Source organism: Monodelphis domestica, chromosome 4 (genome assembly GCF_027887165.1).
Source record: "Monodelphis domestica isolate mMonDom1 chromosome 4, mMonDom1.pri, whole genome shotgun sequence".
NCBI classification, from domain to species: domain Eukaryota; kingdom Metazoa; phylum Chordata; class Mammalia; order Didelphimorphia; family Didelphidae; genus Monodelphis; species Monodelphis domestica.
The window spans coordinates 91,871,553-91,894,622 of NC_077230.1; the positions used below are offsets into that span (position 1 = coordinate 91,871,553).

Here is a 23,070-nt window from a genome sequence, read left to right on the forward strand (position 1 = left end):
TATTTTTAGAGGTTTATTAAAGGTTAAGGATTGAAGAAAATACAGAATAAGAAAGCACGTGTCTAGGCCCAGTGAGGCCTAGACAACCTCACCTACATTATGAAAAGAGACACGTGTGCTTGGAAGCGGCAACGGGAAAAAGAAAAGAGAGTGCCCAGAAGCCTTTCCAATCAGGTTAAATACCCCATCTCAATCTTGGCCCAGGTGAGAATTCAGTGATATTACAAAGCATTCTGGGGAAGTGGAGCAAGGACTTCTGGGGATTGAAGTCCTGGATTCAAGTCTCCATTTTTACACATTAAAGGTTTATTTTTTTTCTCCTGTAGGATTTGCCAAGGAAAATTTTCTTTGGCTATAGGACTTCATTTTTTTTGTCTTTTATATTGTGTTCCAAGATCTCTCTTCTTTAATAGTAGCAACTACTAAGTCTCTGAATGGCTCTTATTATGGTTCCTTAGTACTGAATGCTTTTTTTCCCTAGCAGTTAAAAAGTATTATTTCCTTTGATAGTGTATAATTTTTGTAAAATCCAAGACTTAAAATTTTTTGAGAAAAATTTCAGGAAAAGAAACTCTATTTTCCTGAATCAAGAAAATGAACTGTTTGGAGGAAGTGCTATAAAGAAACCTCCTCCACTGCATTAGAAGATCCAGAATGAAGCTTGGGATGTAATTGATTGAATTGAAGATGGTTGAACACATTTGTTCTGAATGTAAACTCTTATGCCAAAGGGGACTGCCCCCTACTTGTTTTGGGGTTTTTTGTCAATGTGCCTAGCAAACATTAGTTTCGCCCTCTCTCTCTTCTATTTCCCTCTTATCTCTAACTATTGTAGTTTCCTCTTAGAAAGTGCAATATTGTATGCACTTTTAGCTAGAAAATCTAAGTAAGTGTTTGCAAGTCACTTGCTAAAGTGGGTAACAATTCCAGAGGCCATGGCTCTGCCCCTGGGCAGTGCTAGGCAAATTGAAAGACAGCAATTGGTTTCCATAAAGTGGAGGAAGGAACAGGAAGGGACATGGAAAAAGGACTATAAAGAGTCCTGAACTTCCAGTCCAAGGGACTTCAGTCTTCAGCTTCACTTTGAGGTGGGACTTTCGCTCTTGGACTGCTTCTTAGAGGACTGCTCCTGGATCTTCTCTTTTGGACTTTGGTGTTGGAGGACTTTGTCTTGGGTGAGTGAGTGGCTGGCCTTCCTCTCCTGGCTTCTGGAGAGATTGGTTTCAGAGAGGCCTTCCTTTCCTGAAGGAGGTTACATTGGTAGAACCCTTGCTGAGGACACCACTGGACTTCTGGCTGAGAACTGCTAGAAAATCCACATGGGGACAAGAGATGTGGTGCACTTAGGGTGACAGGCTAGGTAATTCTCTACCTTCTTACATTTTCCCACTTTCATTCTTTCCACCTCTTTGTAAATAAAGCTACTAAGGGTCATTTTTTTACTTTAGTTATGCTATCTTTAAATTGGCGACCACAATACTATTATAGAATTCTCATATTTAACAGAAAACTTAAATTTAATTTCTTACAATAGAAAAATCTCTGGATTTGGACTTTTAACATTCCTAGGAACTTTTTTTTAAACCTTTACTCTCTATCTAAAATTAATTAAAGTTATTGGTTGCAACTGTTAGGAAGAGATTGCAACACAAGATGGATCTGTAAGAAAAAGCAAGAGATTTGGAATGTGGTGAACTGCCAATCAACCAGATAGAGATGAGATTCCAATAGAATCTGGAAGAGGAGACACTTGGGAAGCCCAGCAGCTTGAACTCACTTCTCCTTTCCTCTGACTGTTGGAAGGAAGTGGGAAGACCAATTCCTCTCTTGGTCAATGATTATTTATCTGACTGAGTAATAATATTTGGAGCTTAGCTCTGAAGAATATCTGTCAGCTTTTGTTATCAATATCTCTCCATAGAGAAAATAACCTTATTTCCTGAATTGAACACATTGTGAAAATCTTCAATCAACAGGAAATCTTAGAAAGTTAGAGAAACCTACTTTTCTTTTCCTCCCTCCCCCTCTTCACCTCTTCTACCTTAAAGAATAAAAGCCTCTTAGTTAAAAGATCTAAATTGTGGGATTAGTTATTGGGGAAACCCTTCAAGCTTACCATTCCTGAGAAGAGCACTTGGATCAGTTGGGAAGGGGACAGGAAGTGGTGGTGGGGGAAGGAGTGTAACACCCAGCCTCTTCTCTAGCTGGCTTCCTAGTATCCCTGTACTATTATCATAAATGTCCTAATATTACCATCTATTACACAACACAGTTGGTAAGGGTGAGGCAACTGGGTTTAAATGATTTACCCAGTATCACACAACTGGGAAGTATCTGGGGCCAGATTTGAATCCAGGACCTGTCTCCAAGCTTGGCACTCTATTCCCTTAGTCTTCTGCTGCCCTTCCTAGGAGTTCTAATGTGTGGGTTTCTGTACATTACAAGGGGCTCCTTTTTATTTTCATGTTTCCTCTGATTCCAATAATTTGTGCAGCTTTAATTATTTCTTGAAACATGGTGTCCAGATTTCATTTTTTTTGTTCATGATTTTCATATACTTCAGTCATTCATTTTTCTCTCCTTGATTTGTATTCCAAGTAATTTGTTTTTGTTTAGAAGATATACCTTACATTTTCTTTTTTTTTACTGTTTTGATTATCTTCATTTCTTATTATTTCAGAGTCATTTATTTGTTTGATCCATTCTGATTTTCAGGGAGTCTCTTTTTTGGATAAGTTTTTTTATAATTACCATTAATGTTTTTTTTTATTAATAATAGTAATAATAACAATAATAGTTAGAATTTTTATAGTGCTCTGAGGTCTGGAAAGTGCTTCACAGATGTTATCTCATTTGATCCTCACGATAACACATGTTTGTGCTAAATTATTCCTATTTTAAAGATAAGGAAACTGAGGCTAGGAGAAGTTACATTATTTGCCCTGGCTTACAGAGTTAGTAATTAATCTTGAGACTGGGTGTGAACTCAGGTTGTCCTTATCTTATGCCACCTAATTTCTTCTTGAGCAAAGCTCTTTATTTTCCTTCTAAGTCTTGACTCTAGAACTCTCATTTATTTTCCAGTTCTTTCTTCTAGAGAAGAGATTGGCAAACCACTACTATATCCAAATCATGGCTTATTTTTCTAGTGTTCAGAAGCTAAGAATAACTTTTACATTTAAAAATAATTTTATCATGCTCAAAAATGTATAGACCCCTCTTAATTTGAAAGCCTTACAAAAAACTGATAAGGAAAAGGCAAGGTAGGACAGATTTGGCGATCAAAGAATAGTTTGCTGACACCAGCTCTAGAGTTCTCATTTTACTTGTTTTTTTTAAACTCTTCATTTTATCTAGAAATTCTACTTGACCTTATTAATAAGCTGTGTTTTTGCTTGAAGCTTTGCTTATAGATGTTGTGGAATGTTTTGTTTATTTACTCTTTTTTCCAGGTTATATACGGAATTGAGACTGTATCAGAGCCTGGCTCTGCACAATTCTGCATGGAATTATGTGGCCTTATTTGGCCTAATCTGTATTATCTGGAGTCCTCCTACTATCTCCTCTAGATCTTGAACACTCATGTGACTCAAGACAGCTATAAACTTTTAGTGTCCTAAGAAGTCTGTAGCATAGTCTAATTACCTACCTAGTCTGAGCTTCGCAAGTGACACAGCAGCAGGCTTGACCCTGGTTGGAGAATCAGAAGATAGCTACTAGCCCCACAGCTTCTGTTTGTATGTTGAAATGGACAGAGTGGTGAGTTATACATTCACTCCAGATCTATAGGAGCTCCCTGTCCAGGCTGTCATCCCCAGCTATAACCCCTCTTCAGTGTCCTCAGACCTCTAGCTATTTAATCTGCATAATTGAGCTAGCAAAAGGCAGCCACTAAAGTTTTCTCCTTGGATGTCTTTATTACCTCTTAGTCATCCAGTTTTCTTTCTCAATCTTTCCTAGAGTAGTTGTGCAAGACATCTGGACTATACTGTTCCTTCTCACTCTGTTGTTGTCCTTCTAGTTCTTGTACTTGACTATTAATAAACTCTATGAAAAGCTAGATGGTATGTAAAGAGGAGCTGAGTACCATTCCACTCTTGGGGAGCTCTTAGTTATCAGGACAAGTTCTAACTTCTTTCTTATAATCTCCACATCTGGAAAACTAGTGGCTTCTGATGGCTGTTGGACCCTGCCAGCTAGGATTACTTTTCTCAGAGTCCAGTCTATATTTGATTAATTCTTACTATAATAGTAGGTTACCATTGATCCTGATCTGCATTCTCCATTTCCATTTCTATTTCATTCAGTGTCCTAAACAATAGAGGCAACAATGCCAGTGAGGAAAGAACCTAGGAACATGAAATACATATCCCAGAGTCATTTGAGGTCTTCTGATAGTACTCTATCACTAAGCCACAAGTTTTGTAAAGAGAGCACATCAGTAAGAGCATATCTTTATCATAATTCTGACAATGCAATAGGCAGTGAAAAATATCAGAGTATGTACCCACATGTCGGAGAATAGAAAAGGTAGGGAATATACCAGGCCATATTAAAGGACAATTCTTCATAGGTGCTATATTAAGTTGAAAAGACAGACGACGACGACGACGACTATAATTTTCCTTCCAAAGGGTCTTAAATTCTAGACTAAATAGATTATACAGTCCAATAATTTTTCTAAATTGTCATGTCACTCCATAGGAATCCTTATCCAGTGCCTCATCATATAAGGTATAGCATGTAGTAAGCACTGGGTAAATGTTAGTTATTATTATTACTGTGACCCTGGCCTAGGGTCATATTATTGTCATAAGCCCTGGTTTAGCTTAGTAGGGTGCAGGCTTTGGCATATTTTGTCATTTTAGGCCAACATAAGTACAGTCTTGGTGAAAGACTATACCTGGGACTTAAGGACTAGCCTAGTCAGGTACAAAGAAGTTGTTTTTCATCACTAAGCTGATACTAAGTGATGATATTTTTTTACCTTGGCAACTCATGAAACAAAGGAAAATAAGAGGTATGTGCATGTCCTTTTCCTTCTGCATTAATGATGGAAAGGGATGCAAAGGCTAAGTTTTTAAGTCATCCATAAACAATAACAGTAACTTAACTCTTGGTATTCTAATTGTAAGATCTTTATCTAAGGAACAGGCCATATTACTAGAGCAAGCTTATCATATCAACACTGACATTAATTCTATAAATGAAATTTAAAAGAACTAAGAAAGTTGCAGTTAAATGTGATAATATTCCATATTCTCTCCCTAGAGAGGAGATGGGTAATAAAGTTGATGAAACTGCCTTTATTGTTTATCTGAGGGCAGCAAGAGTTTTAATTTTTTAAAACATATTACATTTCAAAAAGACTACTATATTAATAATCACAAATTATTCAACATCCATCTATTAAAGAGGAATATAGAGAAATTATACAAAGAACTTCATTAGGCCCTCCATATTAAATTAACATATAATTTAGTACTCATTGAGTTAAAAAAGATAAGTTGGAAAATATGGCTCAAGAAATGAAAGAAGTCAAAGGCCTATAAATTGCACTGATGCCTCATACTTATATATACCAAATTTTATACTTATATATAACAAATTTTTCTTTGAAAAGAGAGTTGAGGAGATTTAGACCTGACAGGAACCATGAAATGCACGGAATAAGAAAATGACTTTTTTTTGATGTGAGAATTTACTAATCAGGTGTCTACATAGTCATACCATTAGCTCTTCAGAGAAATGACCAAAATCAACAATAAAATAGAAGGGATAAATATGGGAAGACTAAAAATATGTAATTTTGGACTCCCCCAATATCACCTATTGAAGCAAGTTCTTGATGCCAGAAAAAACATTTGGAAAGGGATAATGGGGAAAACATAGACATAGATTGACCTTATTTCATCATTGGGCCTATGCAAGGTCCATAAGGAGCCTGCAAAAGAACAAAAACCATTTAAATTAGCAAATACTTGATCTTCTTTACCAAGTAAGAGACTACAACAATTTCCAAAGGCTCACAACTGCTGATGACCCAATGGCTAATGAAATTAATATATGATGGATGAAAATAGGCTATAAAGTATGTTATCATTGAAGACTTGTGTTAATATGCTACTAGTATTATGATATGTCTGGAATATATCATATTCCAAAGGATTAAAAGGGCAGTGGGCAGTGAAGGAATTATATAGTAAATGTGAGTAACCTTCAACAAATAATCAATGAAGAACTTTGGGTCACACAAAGTAATTGAGGGAAGATTTGAACACAAGTCTTCCTGATTCCAGGTCCCCTATTGTATTCACTACGCTATCTAGCTATCTCTGAACAGATTTTTAGAAAAACTAGAGATAAGATAAATGTCTGATTACTGAATGGCAGTTGAAAGGACTATGCACATTTTTCAACACTGTATACCACTTTTATAAAAATCAACAAAGTAAAAACCTCACAAACAAATGCAATACACAAAAATATCTAATATATGCTTAATTGAGCAATACAATAAAATTATATTCAAAGGGTCTTTGAAGAAAGCACTAAAATCTAGCTGGAGATTAAGTAAATAAATCCTAAAGAATTAATGGGTCAAAAAACAAATCATAAAAACAGCAGATAGTTTCATAGAAGAAAAAGACGGTGAGATACTAAAAGAAAGCTTTTGGGATTTCAGCCCATGCAATTCTTACTGGGAAATGTGTATCTTATTACTAGTTAAGAATTCCCCAAAGTTATTAATGATTATGGGTACTATGGTTCAACAAGCTGAAGCCAACAAGAAAAAATAAGGATGAAAGCCATATTTCACATAAATGGGCAATAAACCCCATATCCCTTCTCTTCTAATTTAAATCCCATGTGGCCAGAGTTTTCCTGTCTCTGTAATACTCACTTTGACTACTCAACTGATCTTTTCTTCTTCTGGACTTCTCTAATAATTATACCTATTTTGATACTTTTTTTGCTTCATATAGATGTCCCTTCAAATAGATTATAAATTGCTATGCATACAAAAACTGGCAAGTAGGTTTCATTCGTTCTTTTTTTTTTTTAACTCTTACCTTCTATCTTAGAATTGATACTAAGCATTGGTTCCAATGCAGAAGATCAGTAAGGGCTGGGCAATCAGAGTTAATTGACTTACCCAGGGTCACACAACTAGGAAGTATCTGAGGCCACATTTGAACCGAGGACCTCCAGTCTCTAAGTCAGACTTTTTATTCACTGAGCTGCCCTTACCATTTGTTCTTAGAAGCCTCTTAAATCCCATCCTGATACCCAAGTAACTTTTCCTTCTCTGGCAATCCCTGTGTCTATCCCATGTTCCATATTTTGGCCTCAATGGCTGCCAATAAGTTCCTAAAATATTAGCTAGGATAGAGAATGGAGGTGTGATGTCACTAATATAGAGCATGAATAGTTGAGGAAGACTCCCCTATCACTGCAGGTCAGGCATCACCTTCCTCTGGAACTTCTAGTCTTAAAGCATTGTCAAGAGCATTGAGAGGTTAAGTGACTTGCTCAGAGATCACAAAGCCAATAGGTGTCCAAAGTAGAAACTAAAATCTAGGCTTCCTGATTCCAAACCAGGATGTTCAACAGCTACTCTACTATATCTCTCCAAAGTATGAACTAATATCTTATTGGGTGAGTGATACCATTATTTATTCTACTCCCAAAGCCCAGGAGAGAAACCTGAAATTTTAAAGGTAATTCTGAAATGTCTTGCCAAGATGGCTCAACTCCCACAAATGAAATATATTTAAAAAATCCTGAAGTTTGTGCTTGATAAAAGAATTCTCAAGAAATACAATGGAAAAATTATAGAATAAGTGACTTCTTCCATCCCAGAAACACACAAGAAGATCAGCCAGAAGCCCAAGGGCAAGAAGAAAGATGGTGAAGAGCCACCCAATGCCATCAGACAGGCCAGTGGCAGGTGTAGTCTATACAATTTTATGCTGACTAGAAGCAGCCAGAGTAGCAGGCTCCCCTGAAAAAGCCCCAGATGTAATCAAAGAACCTCATGATAGGAATCTTAGAAGCCCCAAGGACAAGCACCAAGAAGCAGACAGAACACATGCAGAACTTAAAATACTATAGGCCCAGGGGCTCTGAATTTCCTAACATTCTCTCTTGCTAGAGATGCCAGACACAAAATCTGAAAACCTGCTGCATTGATCCTAAAATTTTGGGGGTAGGAGGTTTGATCTTAGGAGGTAAACAGGAACCCAGGAGGCTCAAGGCAAGACCAAACAAGGTAAACTATTCCAATCACAAGTCTAGCAAGGCCTGGAGTCTGACCCTGGATCCAGTTAAGAACTAAGGTTATAGAGATGAGGAAATCACTGAAAATACCTAAAACATCTACCAGTATCAAAAATTACTATAGGCACAAAAATAAAACAGTAACTCCCTTAGCAATTATAAGCAGGAAATCAAAGGGGGAAAAATGGATTTTCCACAAGGACTACATACCTACCTAGAAGAATGAAAAGGGATGCATGAGAGAATGTTAGCATTCTAATGTTAATATCAGAATCAGAGGGAGAAAAAACCAGTGTCCTTCAAAGTCAGTCTTCAAAGGGTATTGAGGGAGTGGATTTATTCTGTTCTGAGGATATGAAGAGGGGGGAAAAAAAAGGAAAATACACCAGTATAGAAAGGAGGAAGAAGGTGAAACCTGTTATTCCTCAAAAAGGGTGTGGACTGTATAAACATGGAGGAAGAGGTGGAGAGGGGGAGTGGGCATCAGATCAATGGCATTTATCTAAAATGAACTAAGGCAGACTGAACACATACATACATAGTTTGCATAAAAATACATCTAAGTCAACAGGAAAATAAGTGGGGTCAGAGGAGTTAAAGGAAGAAGGGAGGTGGGAAAAATGGGAGGGGAAGGGAAGTAAGTAGAAGGGGAAGGGAGAGGGAAGAATTTAAAGGGATGTTTTAAAATTCCTCATATACATTTGGGAGTGAAGAAATAAATTTTGTCATATGAATATGAGTTATTGTACAATAAGAAATTATACCAGATATCATTTCAGAGAATACTAAATAGTATGAACTGACTAAAGACTAAAGTGGCCAGTGGTAGAATAATTTACACACATAGAAAAACTGCAAAGAAAATGAACACTGATCAAATCAGTGACCAACCATGTCTCTAGAAACCCTATGATGAAAGTATGCTAGCCTGCTCCTGACAGGGAAGTAACAGACCCACCTCTCAGTAACATATATTTTGGGTCATTATGCTTGATTGTTAGAGGATTTGGGTTTTTTTGTTTTTTTTAAAGGGGGAAGAGTTGAGGGCAGGGGGTGGGGTGGGGGTGGGGGGGCAGTTAGCAATGATGCCAAAAGGGGAGAGAAAGGATGAAACTTCAGCATGGAATGGAGACTTACAGTTCCAATATTCTCTTTTTCTGTTCTGCTATATATTTGGAAATGCTCTTTTTTGAGCATTAAGTTGAAGAGAATTTTGATGATGAAGATATGAGGGGTATAGAAACATGGACAAAAAGTATTTTCAAGAATGGAATGCTCTTCTGAAAACACAAAAATTTGAGGAACTAAGTGAGGTTTCTAGTGACAAATATGTGAAGTTTCAAATACATAAAAAGATGTGTGGGTTATAATCCACTTTCACAGATCAAGCATCCACATTTATTTGCTGCTTAATAAGCATCTTGGTCTTTTAGCAAGAAAGTTTCCAGAAACTAAATTTGTTAAAGCCATTGTGAATAGTTGTATTCAATATCACTAAGACAGAGAAAAGGAATTCCTGAGGCCAAAAAGACCTTCCAAATCCAAAAGAATCAAGTTAAGATGGTAGAACATTCTTTAGTTACTAAAGCTTTGGATACAGCAGTCAAGTTTATATAAAAAGTTGAACATAGAGTTTATTATTCTTCTAACCATCCCTTTCTCCTAGTTGTCCCTTATCAATGTTGATCATAGAAGTGATCTCTCATGGAAGGAAGGATATATGTGGGTATGCAAAATCAGTGTGGCATATAAAGTGTGACACAAAGATGGCTAGCATTACCTGATCTCCATTAAAAAAAAAATGTATATATATACATATATATATATATACACAAGTCACCTAACCCCAATGGCCTAGCCTTTGTTGAATCTTCTGTTTTAGAACTGTTACTAAGACAGAAGGTAAAGGTTTAAAAAAGAAAGAAAAGATGAGTAGAGCAGATTAGTTACACAACATACTGGCACAAAGGAACTAAGTGTCCAGTTAAAAAAAAAAACAACAAAAACTTACCGGTATTGCCAGCCAGTGACAAGGTTGGTATATTTCATCAAATAGCCACAAACATTTTCCATGTGATCACTGTTTCAAAAATAAAAGAAGAGTCAGCCAAAACAGAGCAAAAATCAAAAGAAATACCAAGTAGCAAACTATGCAGCTGCACAAACAGCTGCAGTCAGCTGTATTGTCTATGAGTCCTCAAATAATATTAGGAGAAAAATGTATAGTCATTTAAAAAACAGATATATAATTTAACAAAGCTTATAGAAACAGAATTTTGCTTAATTAGCATTATTCAAACAAAACCTAGTTATATTAATAGAATAGCACTTAAAAATATAACAAAGGTTAAGCCAATGTTTCCTTTTTTAGTACAAGACTATAGTTTCATTGACATTGGGAACTCCTACTAAGGAAGCATGCTTCATCAGTGCAGATCAGAAACTGTTGTGCAAACAAGACACCCAGAGTTGCCTAACTTGTCCTAAGAAGCGAGGTGCTGAGAGTTACAGAATCAGTCTGTGACAGAGATATAATGTTTATCTGAGTCTTTCTGAATCTGAGGAGAGCTCTTTATCCATAATGCCAAGCTAACATATTCATATCAATGCAAAAATAACAGAAATTACAAATTTCATTGGTCTTCAAATAAGTTCTCGATCCCATTCTGCTTATTAAAAAAAAGCATTCTTGAGGGTTCAGTGGATAGAGAACCTGGAGAAGGGAGGCCCTAGGTTCAAATTTGGCCTCAGGCACTTCCTAGCTATGTGATCCTGCATAAGTCACTTAACTCTAATTACCTAGCCTTCACTCCTCTATCTTGAAACCAATACTTGGTATCAATTCTTAGACAGAAGGTAAGGATTTTTTAAAAAATTCATACCTTCAGTTATGATGTCTTTTGATAAGGTTCTTTCATTTATTTTATTCATTTACATTAAGAATTCCAGGGGGCAGCTGGGTAGCTCAGTGGATTGAGAGCCAGGCCTAGAGACGGGAGGTCCTAGGTTCAAATCTGGCCTCAGACACTTCCCAGCTGTGTGACCCTGGGCAAGTCACTTACCACTCTTCTGCCTTGGAGCCAATACACAGTATTGACTCCAAGACGGAAGGTAAGGGTTTTAAAAAAAAAGAATTCCAAATAAATAGGATTATCAACCTTTTAATTGTTATTAATTATAGATATGATCTAAATATAAAAGATTTTCTCTACTAGTAACATTATAATACAATAAAACTTCAGATATAAATGAATATTCGAATAAATGAAAATAAAGCTAGGTGTAAATGGCACCTAGTAAATTAAATCTTTTATGCAATCTTTAGAATTTGTAAATTAAAGGCTACAAGTCAAGAAAAATTAAAACCCATAATAACTAAATCACAGATTTAGAACTGGAAGGGGACCTCAGAGGTCATCTAGTTCAACTCTTTCATTTTACAAATAAAGAAATTAAGACTCAGAGTTTAAATGACTTTCCCAAAGTCTGACAAGTGGCAGAGCCATGACTTAAATTCAAATTTTCTGACTCCAAATGCAGAGCTCAAACACCAAAGGAAAAAAAGGAAAACATTTTTTTTAATTACACATATACTACCAAATAAAAAATTTGTCAGGGAAGGCTGAATTCTAGTAAGTGGGCCAAATGACAAAATGGTTATAAGATGGGAAAACTAGCATATACAGGGAAGAGAAAAAACAATGGTTAATAACAAGTTAATAACAAACACAGTATAATGAAACAAGGTTTTAAATCACTGCTTCAATATGGATAATCTGATTTTGACAAGTATTTTAGATTTTTCCATTCTTCAGTGAACTTACCATTAAAGCTAGAAATTCAAATGACCCCATTTCTAGTTGTTATCTTTTGCAGCTTCTGCATTCAGATTCTATTTCATGGGAAATTACAGCAATGCTTTTCAGTATCACTATGTTTAATAACCTGGTCTTGTTTTTGGTTGTTTTTTTTTAAACCCTTACCTTCCATCTTAGAATCAATATTAGTTGGAACTAAGTATTAGTTCCAAGGTGGTATGGGCTAGGAATTGGGGATAGGTGGCTTGCCCAGGGCCACACAGATAGGAAGTATCTGTGACTATATTTGAACCCAGGACCTCCCATCTCTAAACTTGGCTCTCTACCCAATGAGCCACTCAGCTGCCCCTAACTTGTTATATTTTAAATAAAAAATATCTAATGTGTTTTGAATCACTTTTTTAAACCTAAAAATGCCATAATAATTTTTCTAGAGTTGGAACATTTCTTCTTTTTCAAATGCACAATACACCCTTTCTCTAGTGTTTTTCCTAATCAATTCCAAAACATTCTAGGTTGATGTTACTACTTTATAGCAATCACTCATTGGATCAATAAATGAATGGGAAGTATCCACATACCCCTTCTAATTCCATAAGCTATACTAACATAGCAAGAGCAACCCTGAATGCCAACGGAACAAAAGTAAAGGTTTGCCATACTTAGTAAAAATTAAAACCTCTAATAAATATCAAAAGGCACACTATACCACACTACAAAAACAGAAGTGTCTGTTGTGAACCTCAAGCATGAACTACATAAAAAGTTGAATAATTCTGATGGGGAAAATGTTCTTTTTGACCCCTCCCTAACTTTGATCAAAAGAAAAGCAAGTAAATGGTCTTTAATATTCTGGTGGAACGATAATAACCCAGTCATTCAATTAGGTGGCTAACTGGTTGAGAGCAAATAAGGAACTGAAAGAAAGATCTAGGAGTTTAATCCGGAGAGCCAAAGTAAGCAATTCCAAAATTAGCATAACATATTCTGGAAGTGAAGGCATATTCTCACTAAGATCCACAAGGTGTACTTTAGACCTAAAGGCAATAAAGACAGGCTAAAGATAGGCTTGGGAAACTCTAGCTAAAGTTAAAAAGTCTAGGTGTTCCCACCACCCACACCTTTGTGGAGGTGGGAAGTCCACAAGTATAGAACTTTGCAGATATTTTCAGATTTTCCCAGATATATATTGAGCTGTTTTGATGATTTTCTTCTTTTTTTTTCTTTAAAAATATTCTTTGTCATATAAGTGGATCTCTGGAAGGAAGATAGAGCAAGAATATAGAGAGAAACCTATGTAATGTAAAAATAAAAGATACCAATAAAAATGTACTTTTAAAAAAGGGAAGATCTAGATGTCAATTGTGAGAAAGTGAAAGGGGACAAAGAGGAGCAGCTTTTTCTCCAGGTTTCACTCTGAAAAGGAGAAATATAATCTAAGGCTGGTAAGAACTCTTACATAAACATTTCCAATTACCTTATCTTAGTATATTATTTCTGAATCTGCATCACAGATTTAGGTCATTATCTCATTTTACAGATAAAGAAATGGGTACATTAAGGTTACATGATATAACAAAAATCATCCAGAAAAGCCGCAAAGCAGAAATTCAAATCTATTTTTGTAGACTTTTAAAATAATCAACCTAAAAAAGGGGCAAAAATATAGAACAGAGAAACAACAAATTGAACCTAGGCTTTCTTCCCAACTCTGCCATAAAGTAACCTGTATAGTAGGAAAGTCATTAAATCTCTGAACCTCAGCTTCCTCATTCCGGAATGAGGAGTTTGGACTATATGACTTCTAAGGTCCATCCCAAATAAAAATCTATAATCCTATGACTTTAAAAAATCTCTAGGAGACTACAACAAATAGATCATGTTAAGGCAAAAGAAACCTTCCCAATTGGAAATGTGTGATTATTTTGCTAAAGGTAGAAAGGGTCAGCCAGGTGGCTCATCAGATACACAGTGAGACCTGCAGATGGAAGGTCAGGGGTCTCAGACACTTCCTAACTGTGTGACCTAGGCAAGTCACTTAGCCCCCATTGCCTAGCCTTTTAATGCTCTTCTGCCTTAGAATACATAGTATTGATTCTAAGACAGAAGGTAAAGTTTAAAAACAACAATAACAAAAAAGATCGGAAAAGCTGATACCAAGTCACCCTGTGCTAAAAAAGTAATTTCATCCTTTTTTTTTTAAATACACTGATTTCCTTCTGAATTACATCTTACTAATCATTTGGCTAAATTTCTTTGGCCTCTTCTAATATACAGACAAACCTGTTTACAAATAGACTTTTCTCTACAAATCTGTATATTAACAATATGAGACTTCTTATATTCACAATGTTTTAAGACTTTAAATACATTGTCTCACTTGATACTGATAACAGTACCATGAGGTCTGTAGTACCAGTATGGTTATTCCTATTTTGTGGATGAGAAAAAAGGAAATCTATAAATGAATGAACTGACTCCCAACTACATTACTAGTAAGAAGCAGGCCCAGCTTTTAACTGCAAATAAAGTGTTGTTTCCATTTCCCTGCGCAGATTCACCTATACAGAAAAGAATAAGAACATACACAAATGACTACCTTTGAACATTCTCTAAGGAAAAGGAAGAAAACTGCATCAAGAAATTCCATCTCTCTATAAAAGGCAAAGAAACATCATCTTGCAAATACAATTTTTTTTCAGTGAGGAGAATTTGTATTTAAGCCATAAAATACAACTCAAATTTATAGCAAGTAGTATTCTGATACTACTCACATGCTTCAGTGGATAAGTGATTTCATCAGTGCAGACACTGCTTTCTCCAAATGTAAAAATCACAACTTATGCACCCTTTATCATTGTGTGACTAAGCCCTCCTATAAATCCTCTATAGGGAGTCCACTCAATATGTTATCTTACTATATATGGCTAGTCTAACTCTTTTTTCCCAATTATCCCTTCTAGCACAATTTCTTATTGATAATTTGTTGCATGCTACTCATGCCCACCATGCATCTCTCCCCTAATCTTTGGCTAACCCTCAACAGTAATTCTCTGGAGACTGTGGCATTTCATGCTTTATTACCATGAAATATCAAAGGAGGAAGGCAGTCCTGGAAAGAGTTCTGTAAGCCCTCATACCAGAGGTACTAGTCTTCCCTGAACACCCTGTATGTCTTCCACACAGTTCTCACCGTGGTTCCAAAATGCTGTAGTATGCACAGCAGCTGCACCCCAGTAAAATCACCTCAGCAAGTGGGTAAAACTAGGTTGAAGATAACCTACATCAGTGAGTAAAGGAAGGTGTATACCCCAGGCATGTGAAGACTTCCCCAGCAGAAGGGGCAAATAAGAATAAATTATTCCAACAGCCATGAAGGTGGCAGAAGCAGGTGCTATTGAGTTTAGAGCCTTGATCACCACTGCATCCCAAGGTATCACTAGATGTCTTGCTCTTTATCTTGCCCCAGGATTTTGATGACTATAGAAAAGAGAGTGAGTTGGAGGACTAGGAAGAATTTGCCTCACATATCCAACTTAGGTGGAAGTCAAAAAACATCACCAGTGATGCCATTTTGGTCCTCTTCCAGGATTAAGGACAACAACCAACCAACCACACAGCTTCCCCAGAACACCCCTGTTAAAAAGACAAGTCTGTGTTTCAAGGAGAAGCTAAGGACAGCTGAAAGCACTGTGTGGTTTCTTAAAGATAATCATACCAACTTTCCTTCTCCTATTCAATTCTTGGCATAGCTAACAGTCCACAATAAATGTACTTAAGGATCAACTCTTAGGGTTGTCCATCCAACAACACACCAAACCCTGGACTAAAGGCACTATCCATTCTTGGTTCTTCTTGTGAGGCTAGTCAGACTTATAAATGATTCTGGAAATCATTTGGGACTGTACTATATTCTGGGGTTTGATGGCTCAAGAGTACATGGGTAGAAAAATCCAGAAAATAAAGTACTGTTTGTGTAGTTATACAAAACGTTCCTCAATGATTTTTAATGTAAATAAGTCCTGGGGCTAAAAGGTTTGAGAACTGCTCTTGTAGAAGACCTTAAATTTGAGGAGTGACAGTATAGTGGTTTATGAGAAGTAGATTAGATCCAGATTTCCTAACTGTTGAATGCCTCACTAAAATGCCATAATTTTATCTTCAAACAGTAGCTCAGAGGAGAAATAAGGATGAATCTGTAGATTATGGGTTACACAGGGATGTTATTGGAGGAACTAGTGAAATCTCACAGAGATATTAGGGGAAAAAGAATAGGCTCAAGACCAAGATCTCCTGGAGTTCATGCATTAAGAGGCAGCATAGAGTTACAATTACTTTTTGTGGTGACAAAGAACTGAAAATTGAGGGGATGTTCATTAATTCAGGAATGGCTGAACAAATTGTGGTACATGTTGGTGATGGAAAACTATTATGCTATAAGAAATGGTCAATAAGATTATTTCAGAAAAAGCTGGAAATACCTGCAGGAACTGATGCAGAGCAAAATAAACAGAAATGGGAGAGCATATTATACAATAACAGCAATATTCGATGATGATTATCTGTGAAAACTTGGCTAATCTCAGCAGTACAATGATCTGGGACAATCCTGAAAGACTTCTGATGGGGAGTGCTCTCCATCTCCAGAGGAAAAAACTGTGGAGTTGTAAACCTTAAAATTCCTTAGACTTATAAATGTTGGAAATTTCACCATTGGGAAACATTTATAAGTCTAAGGAATTTTAAGGTTTACAGAGTCGTCTTTCACATTAGTGTATTTTTCATTTTATTTTGAGGTTTTGGTTACATATGACTTTGCTCTTAAGACAATGACCAACATGGAAGTATGCTTTGCATGACAATCAAAAAAGAAAAATGTTTTTAAAGAGGGAGCTATAATTAGCAGCCCTCATGAAATCCTAAGGAGGAAAATGTATCAAGTAAAAGGGGTGATTGACAGTATTAAATATTGCAAAGAAGTCAAGAAGAAAACAGATAGATTTGGCGATAAAAAGATCAATGATGACTTTGGAGGGAGTAGTTTCAGTGGAACTGAATTCAGTGGAACAGAAGCCAGACAGCAAGATGCTGAGGCATGAGAGGTGATAACATCAGGGCAAGGAATATAGAAGCAGTTTTTTCTAGGAGTTTGGTTATGAAAAGGAGGAAACATAGTTTGTGGGAATGCTATGGTCAAGTGAAGGTTTTTTAAGGACAGGAAATTTGGGATCACTTATATGCAGTGGGGAAGAAGCCAATGTATCTATATACATCTATATATATCTATATGTATCTATATCTATAGAGGCTGGAAATTGTTAGAGTAAAAGGAGATAATCACAAGAACCCAAAGGGGAAAGGGTAGAGGTTTAGCCTTAGCAAAGAACACATCTTTCTGAGAGAGGGGAGCAAAAGAGTAAGAATGAGAATGGCATCAAAAAGCTGTGAGATATAGAATAAGGGGGAAAGAAGAAGCTCGTAGTAATTGCTCTCTTTTCTGAGTAAAGGATGAAGTGAAGTCTTCAATTGGGAGGATGGGAGAATGGGGTAATTTAAGAAAAGCTGAATTTTAACATGAATCATATAACCATGGAAAATTTTTCTTAATTAATCAATTAAATAAAATAAAAATAAAAAAGAAAAGCCAAGTTTTGTAAAGGTTCTCTGAGAAGTGAGATAGAAAATATTATTTCCTACTGAAAAACCTCCAATGGCTCTCTACCATTTATATGAAAAAATTAAGGCATTCTAGTATAGCATTTAATAACCTTACAAAATCTGGATCCATCCAACTTCTCCCAGTCCGAATATTGTCCTACATAAATCCTATGCATGCAAGCACACACACAAAGATAAAATTATGGCATTCAACAATTACAATATCTGGATCTGACCTACCCTCCCAACCCATTATACTGTCACTTCTAAAATTTGTCTTCAAGTGCAGTTTTCAAACCTTTTAGTCTCAGGACTTATTTACCTTCTTAAAAATCATTGATGTATGTTTTGTATGATTATACATGTATAACCTTTATTAAATTGGCTGCCTTCTCAATAAGGGGGAAAGGAAAGGAGGGAGATAATTTAGAACTAAATTTATTTAAAATAATGTTAAAATTGTTTTTACACGTTAATTTGTGTTAATTAAAAGTGTCTTAAATCATTAAGAATTTCAAAGAGGTTCTATACGTTAGAATTAAAAGCTGATATTTATTTAAAATAACAATAAATCCATTACATACTATTTTATTGAAAACTATTTTTCAAGACAAAAAAATAGTAAAAAGTTAGCACTGTTTTACACATTTTTGCAAATCTCTTGACTATCTGGCCATCATAGAAGATAAGTAAATATTCCTCTTTTTCTGCATTTGAATCAGTTGTGATATTTATTTTGGTTGAAACATAAAGAAAATCCAGTCTCACAAAAATAGGAAGCTGAAAGAGGAAAGAGCATTTTAATAGCCTTTCAAATAACTATGGATATTGTTCTGTGATAATATCAAAAACTTGACAAGTGGTAGTTTGGGGTTTTTTTTTTTAACCCTTATCTTTTATCTTAGAATCAATATTAAATATTCATTCCAAGGCAGAAGAGCAGTAAGGGCTGGGCAATGAGGATTAGGTGACTTGTCCAGGGTCTAACAACTAGGAAGTGTCTGAGGCCAAATTTGAATGAACCCTGAAGCTCCTAGTCCCTAGGCTTAAGGCTCTCAATACACTGAGCCACCTGGCTGCCTCAAGGTGGTAGTTTCTTAAAACTAAAACCATATCAAAGAATTTTTTTGTAATATCTTAAATTAAAATTTATTGATCTATATTGTACTTTGAATGAATCTTTTATCTATGCATGATTTTAAAACACCATGCACAAGTCATTCAGAAAATATTTTTCCACTAAGTTAAAGCAGAGCTTCCAAATTGAAGTTGACACATTTCATTATACAATATCAAAACAGCACATTCCTTAATATCACCAGTTTCATCAGATGTCATTTACGTACTGAGAGGCTGTCCGGTTCACAATGGAGCATACAAGTTTACCAAAAATCTCATTTTTTTTAAAGTGTGCAATTACTTATCAGCAACAAATACTATCAGTTGTTTTCCTTCAAATGACACTCACTTTGTTCATTTTTCCAGAAAATGTCTAGCAAAAAAACCTAATCTGAATAATCAGTTAATCTGTCCCTCTTTCAAGTAAAAATAAGTTTCCATGAAAAAAGTGAATAGTTCTGTTTACAACTCAAACAATGCTACTAGTGCTTTTCAAGACAACCATCATACTATGATATGCATAAGTGCCTTTTGCATACTTTCCACATCAGCACACAAAATAATGAAAAGATGTATATTTGAGGATCAAGACTTAACTGAATTAATAACTTTTATTATTTCATAAAGGACACTCTTAAGTGAAACTGGCTTTTTTTTTTTAACTGTGAGTGCATTAACTTTGAGTGCATGGCTGTGAAGAATACAGACTAAAATACAATTTGGTGCCACTACCCTGATTACTAAGATGCTATTAACCCTGACCATCACTGCTTTTATACCATCAGTGCAAATATCAAGACTGTGGTTAAACCAGGAGATTCAAAAAATATTTCAGCACCACTTGTGTTTGTTGCCAATCATTCACATAAAAAACTATTTTCAATGATTAGTTGGTGCTGATACTGGAGGAATCAGAGCAGTACTATAAATTGATCCATTTGCACAACCAAAGCACATTTCTACAGACAAGATATCAACTCAAGTCTTCACATTTGCAGCTAAATCTTTAATTCACAGGTGTTGTAAACTTCTGGGAAACACCATACATTCATGCTGAGAATAAGTATAAAAAGGGTAAATCATGTCTTTACATAATTTTGAAAATTTTCTTGATCTAGAGGGGCCCAGGGAGTCCCAAATAACACTGAGAAATGCTCCTCTACAACATGGTTCCTAACTATTTTTCCAACTTCATCTTAAATGACTCTTCTTCATTTCTTCTATATTCCATACATACTTTCTCCAAGTCTATGCCTGCTGAAATCTTCTACTTTCAGCTGCCACCTTCTCTATCAAACTATTCCCAGCTGAAATTTTCTGACAGCATTCTTGAAGATTACTCCTTTGACTTTATTACATTCTATCTGATGACACTGTATACAAATTATATTTCTCTCTATTGGGCTGCTGGGTGGCCTGAAGTCAGGAAGACTCATCTTCCTGAGTTCAAATTTGGTCTCAGACACTTATTAGCTGGGTAAAGCTGGGTAAGTTACTTAACCCTGTATGCCTCCATTTCCTCATCTTACATAAAAAGAGCTGGAGAAGGAAATGGCAAGCCACTCCAATATCTTTGCCAAGAAAATCCTAAAAGGTCTTGTGAAAAGTCAGATACAACTATGTGCTCCTAGTGGGCCCAAGACTGTATCATTTTCATCTTTGTATACACAGCACCTTAACATTATTGCATTGTACACTATAGGCCCATTAGTGTTTGCTAGATTGAATCACATATTGTATTAGCTTTAGGTCACCCTGATACAATACATAAGAACCAGAACTTTGCTCGGTTATCCCCATGATATTGTCCCAGTCTGGCATCTCTCTCCATCCTCTTACATTCCATTCTTTTAATTTTTTTGCATCCTTCAATGGCCTAAGCTCAAATTAATAGAATACTCAAACTACCAAGATATAGTCAACTATCATGGTCACCTCAGTCAAAGGACACTGAAGAATGCCAGGTTAATGGCAGGATTGTGCTATTCCTCAGAATTAGATATTTACCTCAGAAATAGATATTTATACAACTGAGTCTCCAATTACTATAAATTAAAAATGGAAATTCAACAAGCACTAATTTTCATACCAGTTACCCAAAAAAATAGTTAGGCTGGTCAAGACATCCATGTGTAAGGTAAGTAAAGAACTAGATCCCAAGTTCCCTTCTGAGGCTTTATGATTTTATCTCTTTAGAGTTGGCAGAAAAGTTTTGTTAGATACGACTAATTTAAAATTTTTCCCCATCTCTTTCTTTCCCTTATGCAGAACCCAGAATTTCTCCAACATTTGATACAATTGTTTTGTTTTTTAATGCCTTTCAGTTAATTTCTGAATACCATCATTCATTTGAAATTTATTTAACAAACATTTATTAAGTGCCTACCTGTACAGGGTGCTGTCAAAACCAAACTAAAAAGAAGCACAAGTTCTCATATCTGAATGGGGAACATGGAAAAGAAAATGCAAAAAAAGATTCAAAGTAACTGGGGGGATGTGATAAGTTATATTAATTAGTCAAGTAATGGCCTTTTCTAAGAAAGAGCATCATTCTATTTCTAGAGAACTGGCAACACTCTTTCTCATAACACAATATCCTCTAATGTCCTATTTCAATGCCTCTCTGTGATACAGAGGTGACTCTAGGTTCCCAGGGCATGCTAACAGAACATAAGACCTGACAGATCCTACCAGCCTCAAGAGCTTCTGAGGATGGGCCTGGCAACAAAGGATGTCAGTGTGGTCTGAATGCCAGCTGAGCTAAGTCATCATCAGAAGGTTGGCCAAAATGTAATGGATTACATTTAACCACAGCAATTCCTAAGGTGTATATAGGTGCTGCCCATACTGAGAAAATTATGGATATTCTAAAGCAGAAAAGACACAGAAGAAAATCTAGCAGTACAAAGTACATTTTGGTAAAACATTCAATACAAACCCACACTTACAACTATCCAATTCAAAACACTAACTGAATAATAGCAGTCACTACCTTAATTTTAGTTTTTCAAAGACTTTATTATTGATATATACTAACCTTAAAACATATACAAAGAAAATGGTGCCCCCAAATCTCATTTATCTAAGAGAATTAGTTCCACATATTTTTCAGATTACTAAAGTTCATTTTTTAACATACCAATTTTTAAAATTTTAATCATTTTCAATTGAAAGCTTTCTAAAATGTATTGTGTAATAGTAACCTGTCTTATGAAACAGAGGGCACAGGACTTAATTTTTTCTTTATAAATATCCACTAGCACAAAGCTGAGAGTTAGCATGGAGTCCTGGGGAAATGAATCAAGAACACTTGTGTTCATTTCTTGTGTCTTGCACATACTTTCTTTGAGCCTCAGGTTCTTCAGCCTTAAGAGGGACATAATAATAATACCTGTAGTGCCTACTTTACCTGATTGTTATGAAGCTCAAAAGAGGTAATATATATCAAACATTTTGCAAACTTTAAAGTACTATATAAATGACAATTATTATTACTCTAAATAGTCAACTCCCTCTGTGAATTTTTCCAAAAACATCCTTCAAGACCCTTTTCCCATTGCTAAATTCTTTCCAAGGTCTCCATTTTGTAGAGAGGCCCAAGTCGACCATTCCTCATCCTCCTGGCTCTGCTTCTGACTCTCTGAACTTGGACAAAATTTTCCCAAGTACTGGTGCCTTCCTTCCTCCCTTCCCTTCTCCCTTTCCCATCCTTCTTTTTCAGCATTCTTTTTGAATACTCTCTTCCTCCATTAGGATGTAAGCTCTTTGGGGGCAGGGAATGTTTATCTTTTTCCTTGGATTTGTTTCTCCAATGCTTAGCACAGTGCCTGATATATAGTAAATGTTTAATATAAATGCATGTTGCTTGCCTGCCTGCCTGCAATCCTATAGACTCTTAATGATTCTAACTGGAAGTAGCAGCTAGAAACTACGGGCTTAGGATAAAGGGTCTGCTTTTTTTTTTAATTCCTTTTTTCCCTTTCCTAGAAAGCTGAAAAACTGATATAGCTCCTACATCAAAAGCAAATCTCTCAAGCCCGGAATTATTACATTCTGGTGTCAACACTAGTCTTGTCTCCTTTTTCTGGTTTTCTGTAAGTTTTTAGATATTAGTTCTCCTCTGCTTGCTTCTAACAGCTTTCCCAACTCTTAGAATTTGTTAACTCTAACATGAAGAGTTCTACTTGTGCATCTC

General features: G+C 35.8%; 1 protein-coding gene across 2 annotated transcripts in view; it reads right to left on the reverse strand.

The window, feature by feature from the left end:
- The window catches only part of OSBPL11 (oxysterol binding protein like 11), a 94,562-nt gene that overhangs the window by 69,013 nt on the left and 2,479 nt on the right, over positions 1-23,070 (reverse strand). For both annotated transcript variants that reach the window (XM_001373272.5, XM_056793584.1), the window contains one exon: positions 10,292-10,360. In XM_001373272.5, the coding sequence (XP_001373309.3) occupies positions 10,292-10,360 (69 nt within the window). The remainder of the gene's footprint in view (positions 1-10,291; positions 10,361-23,070) is intronic.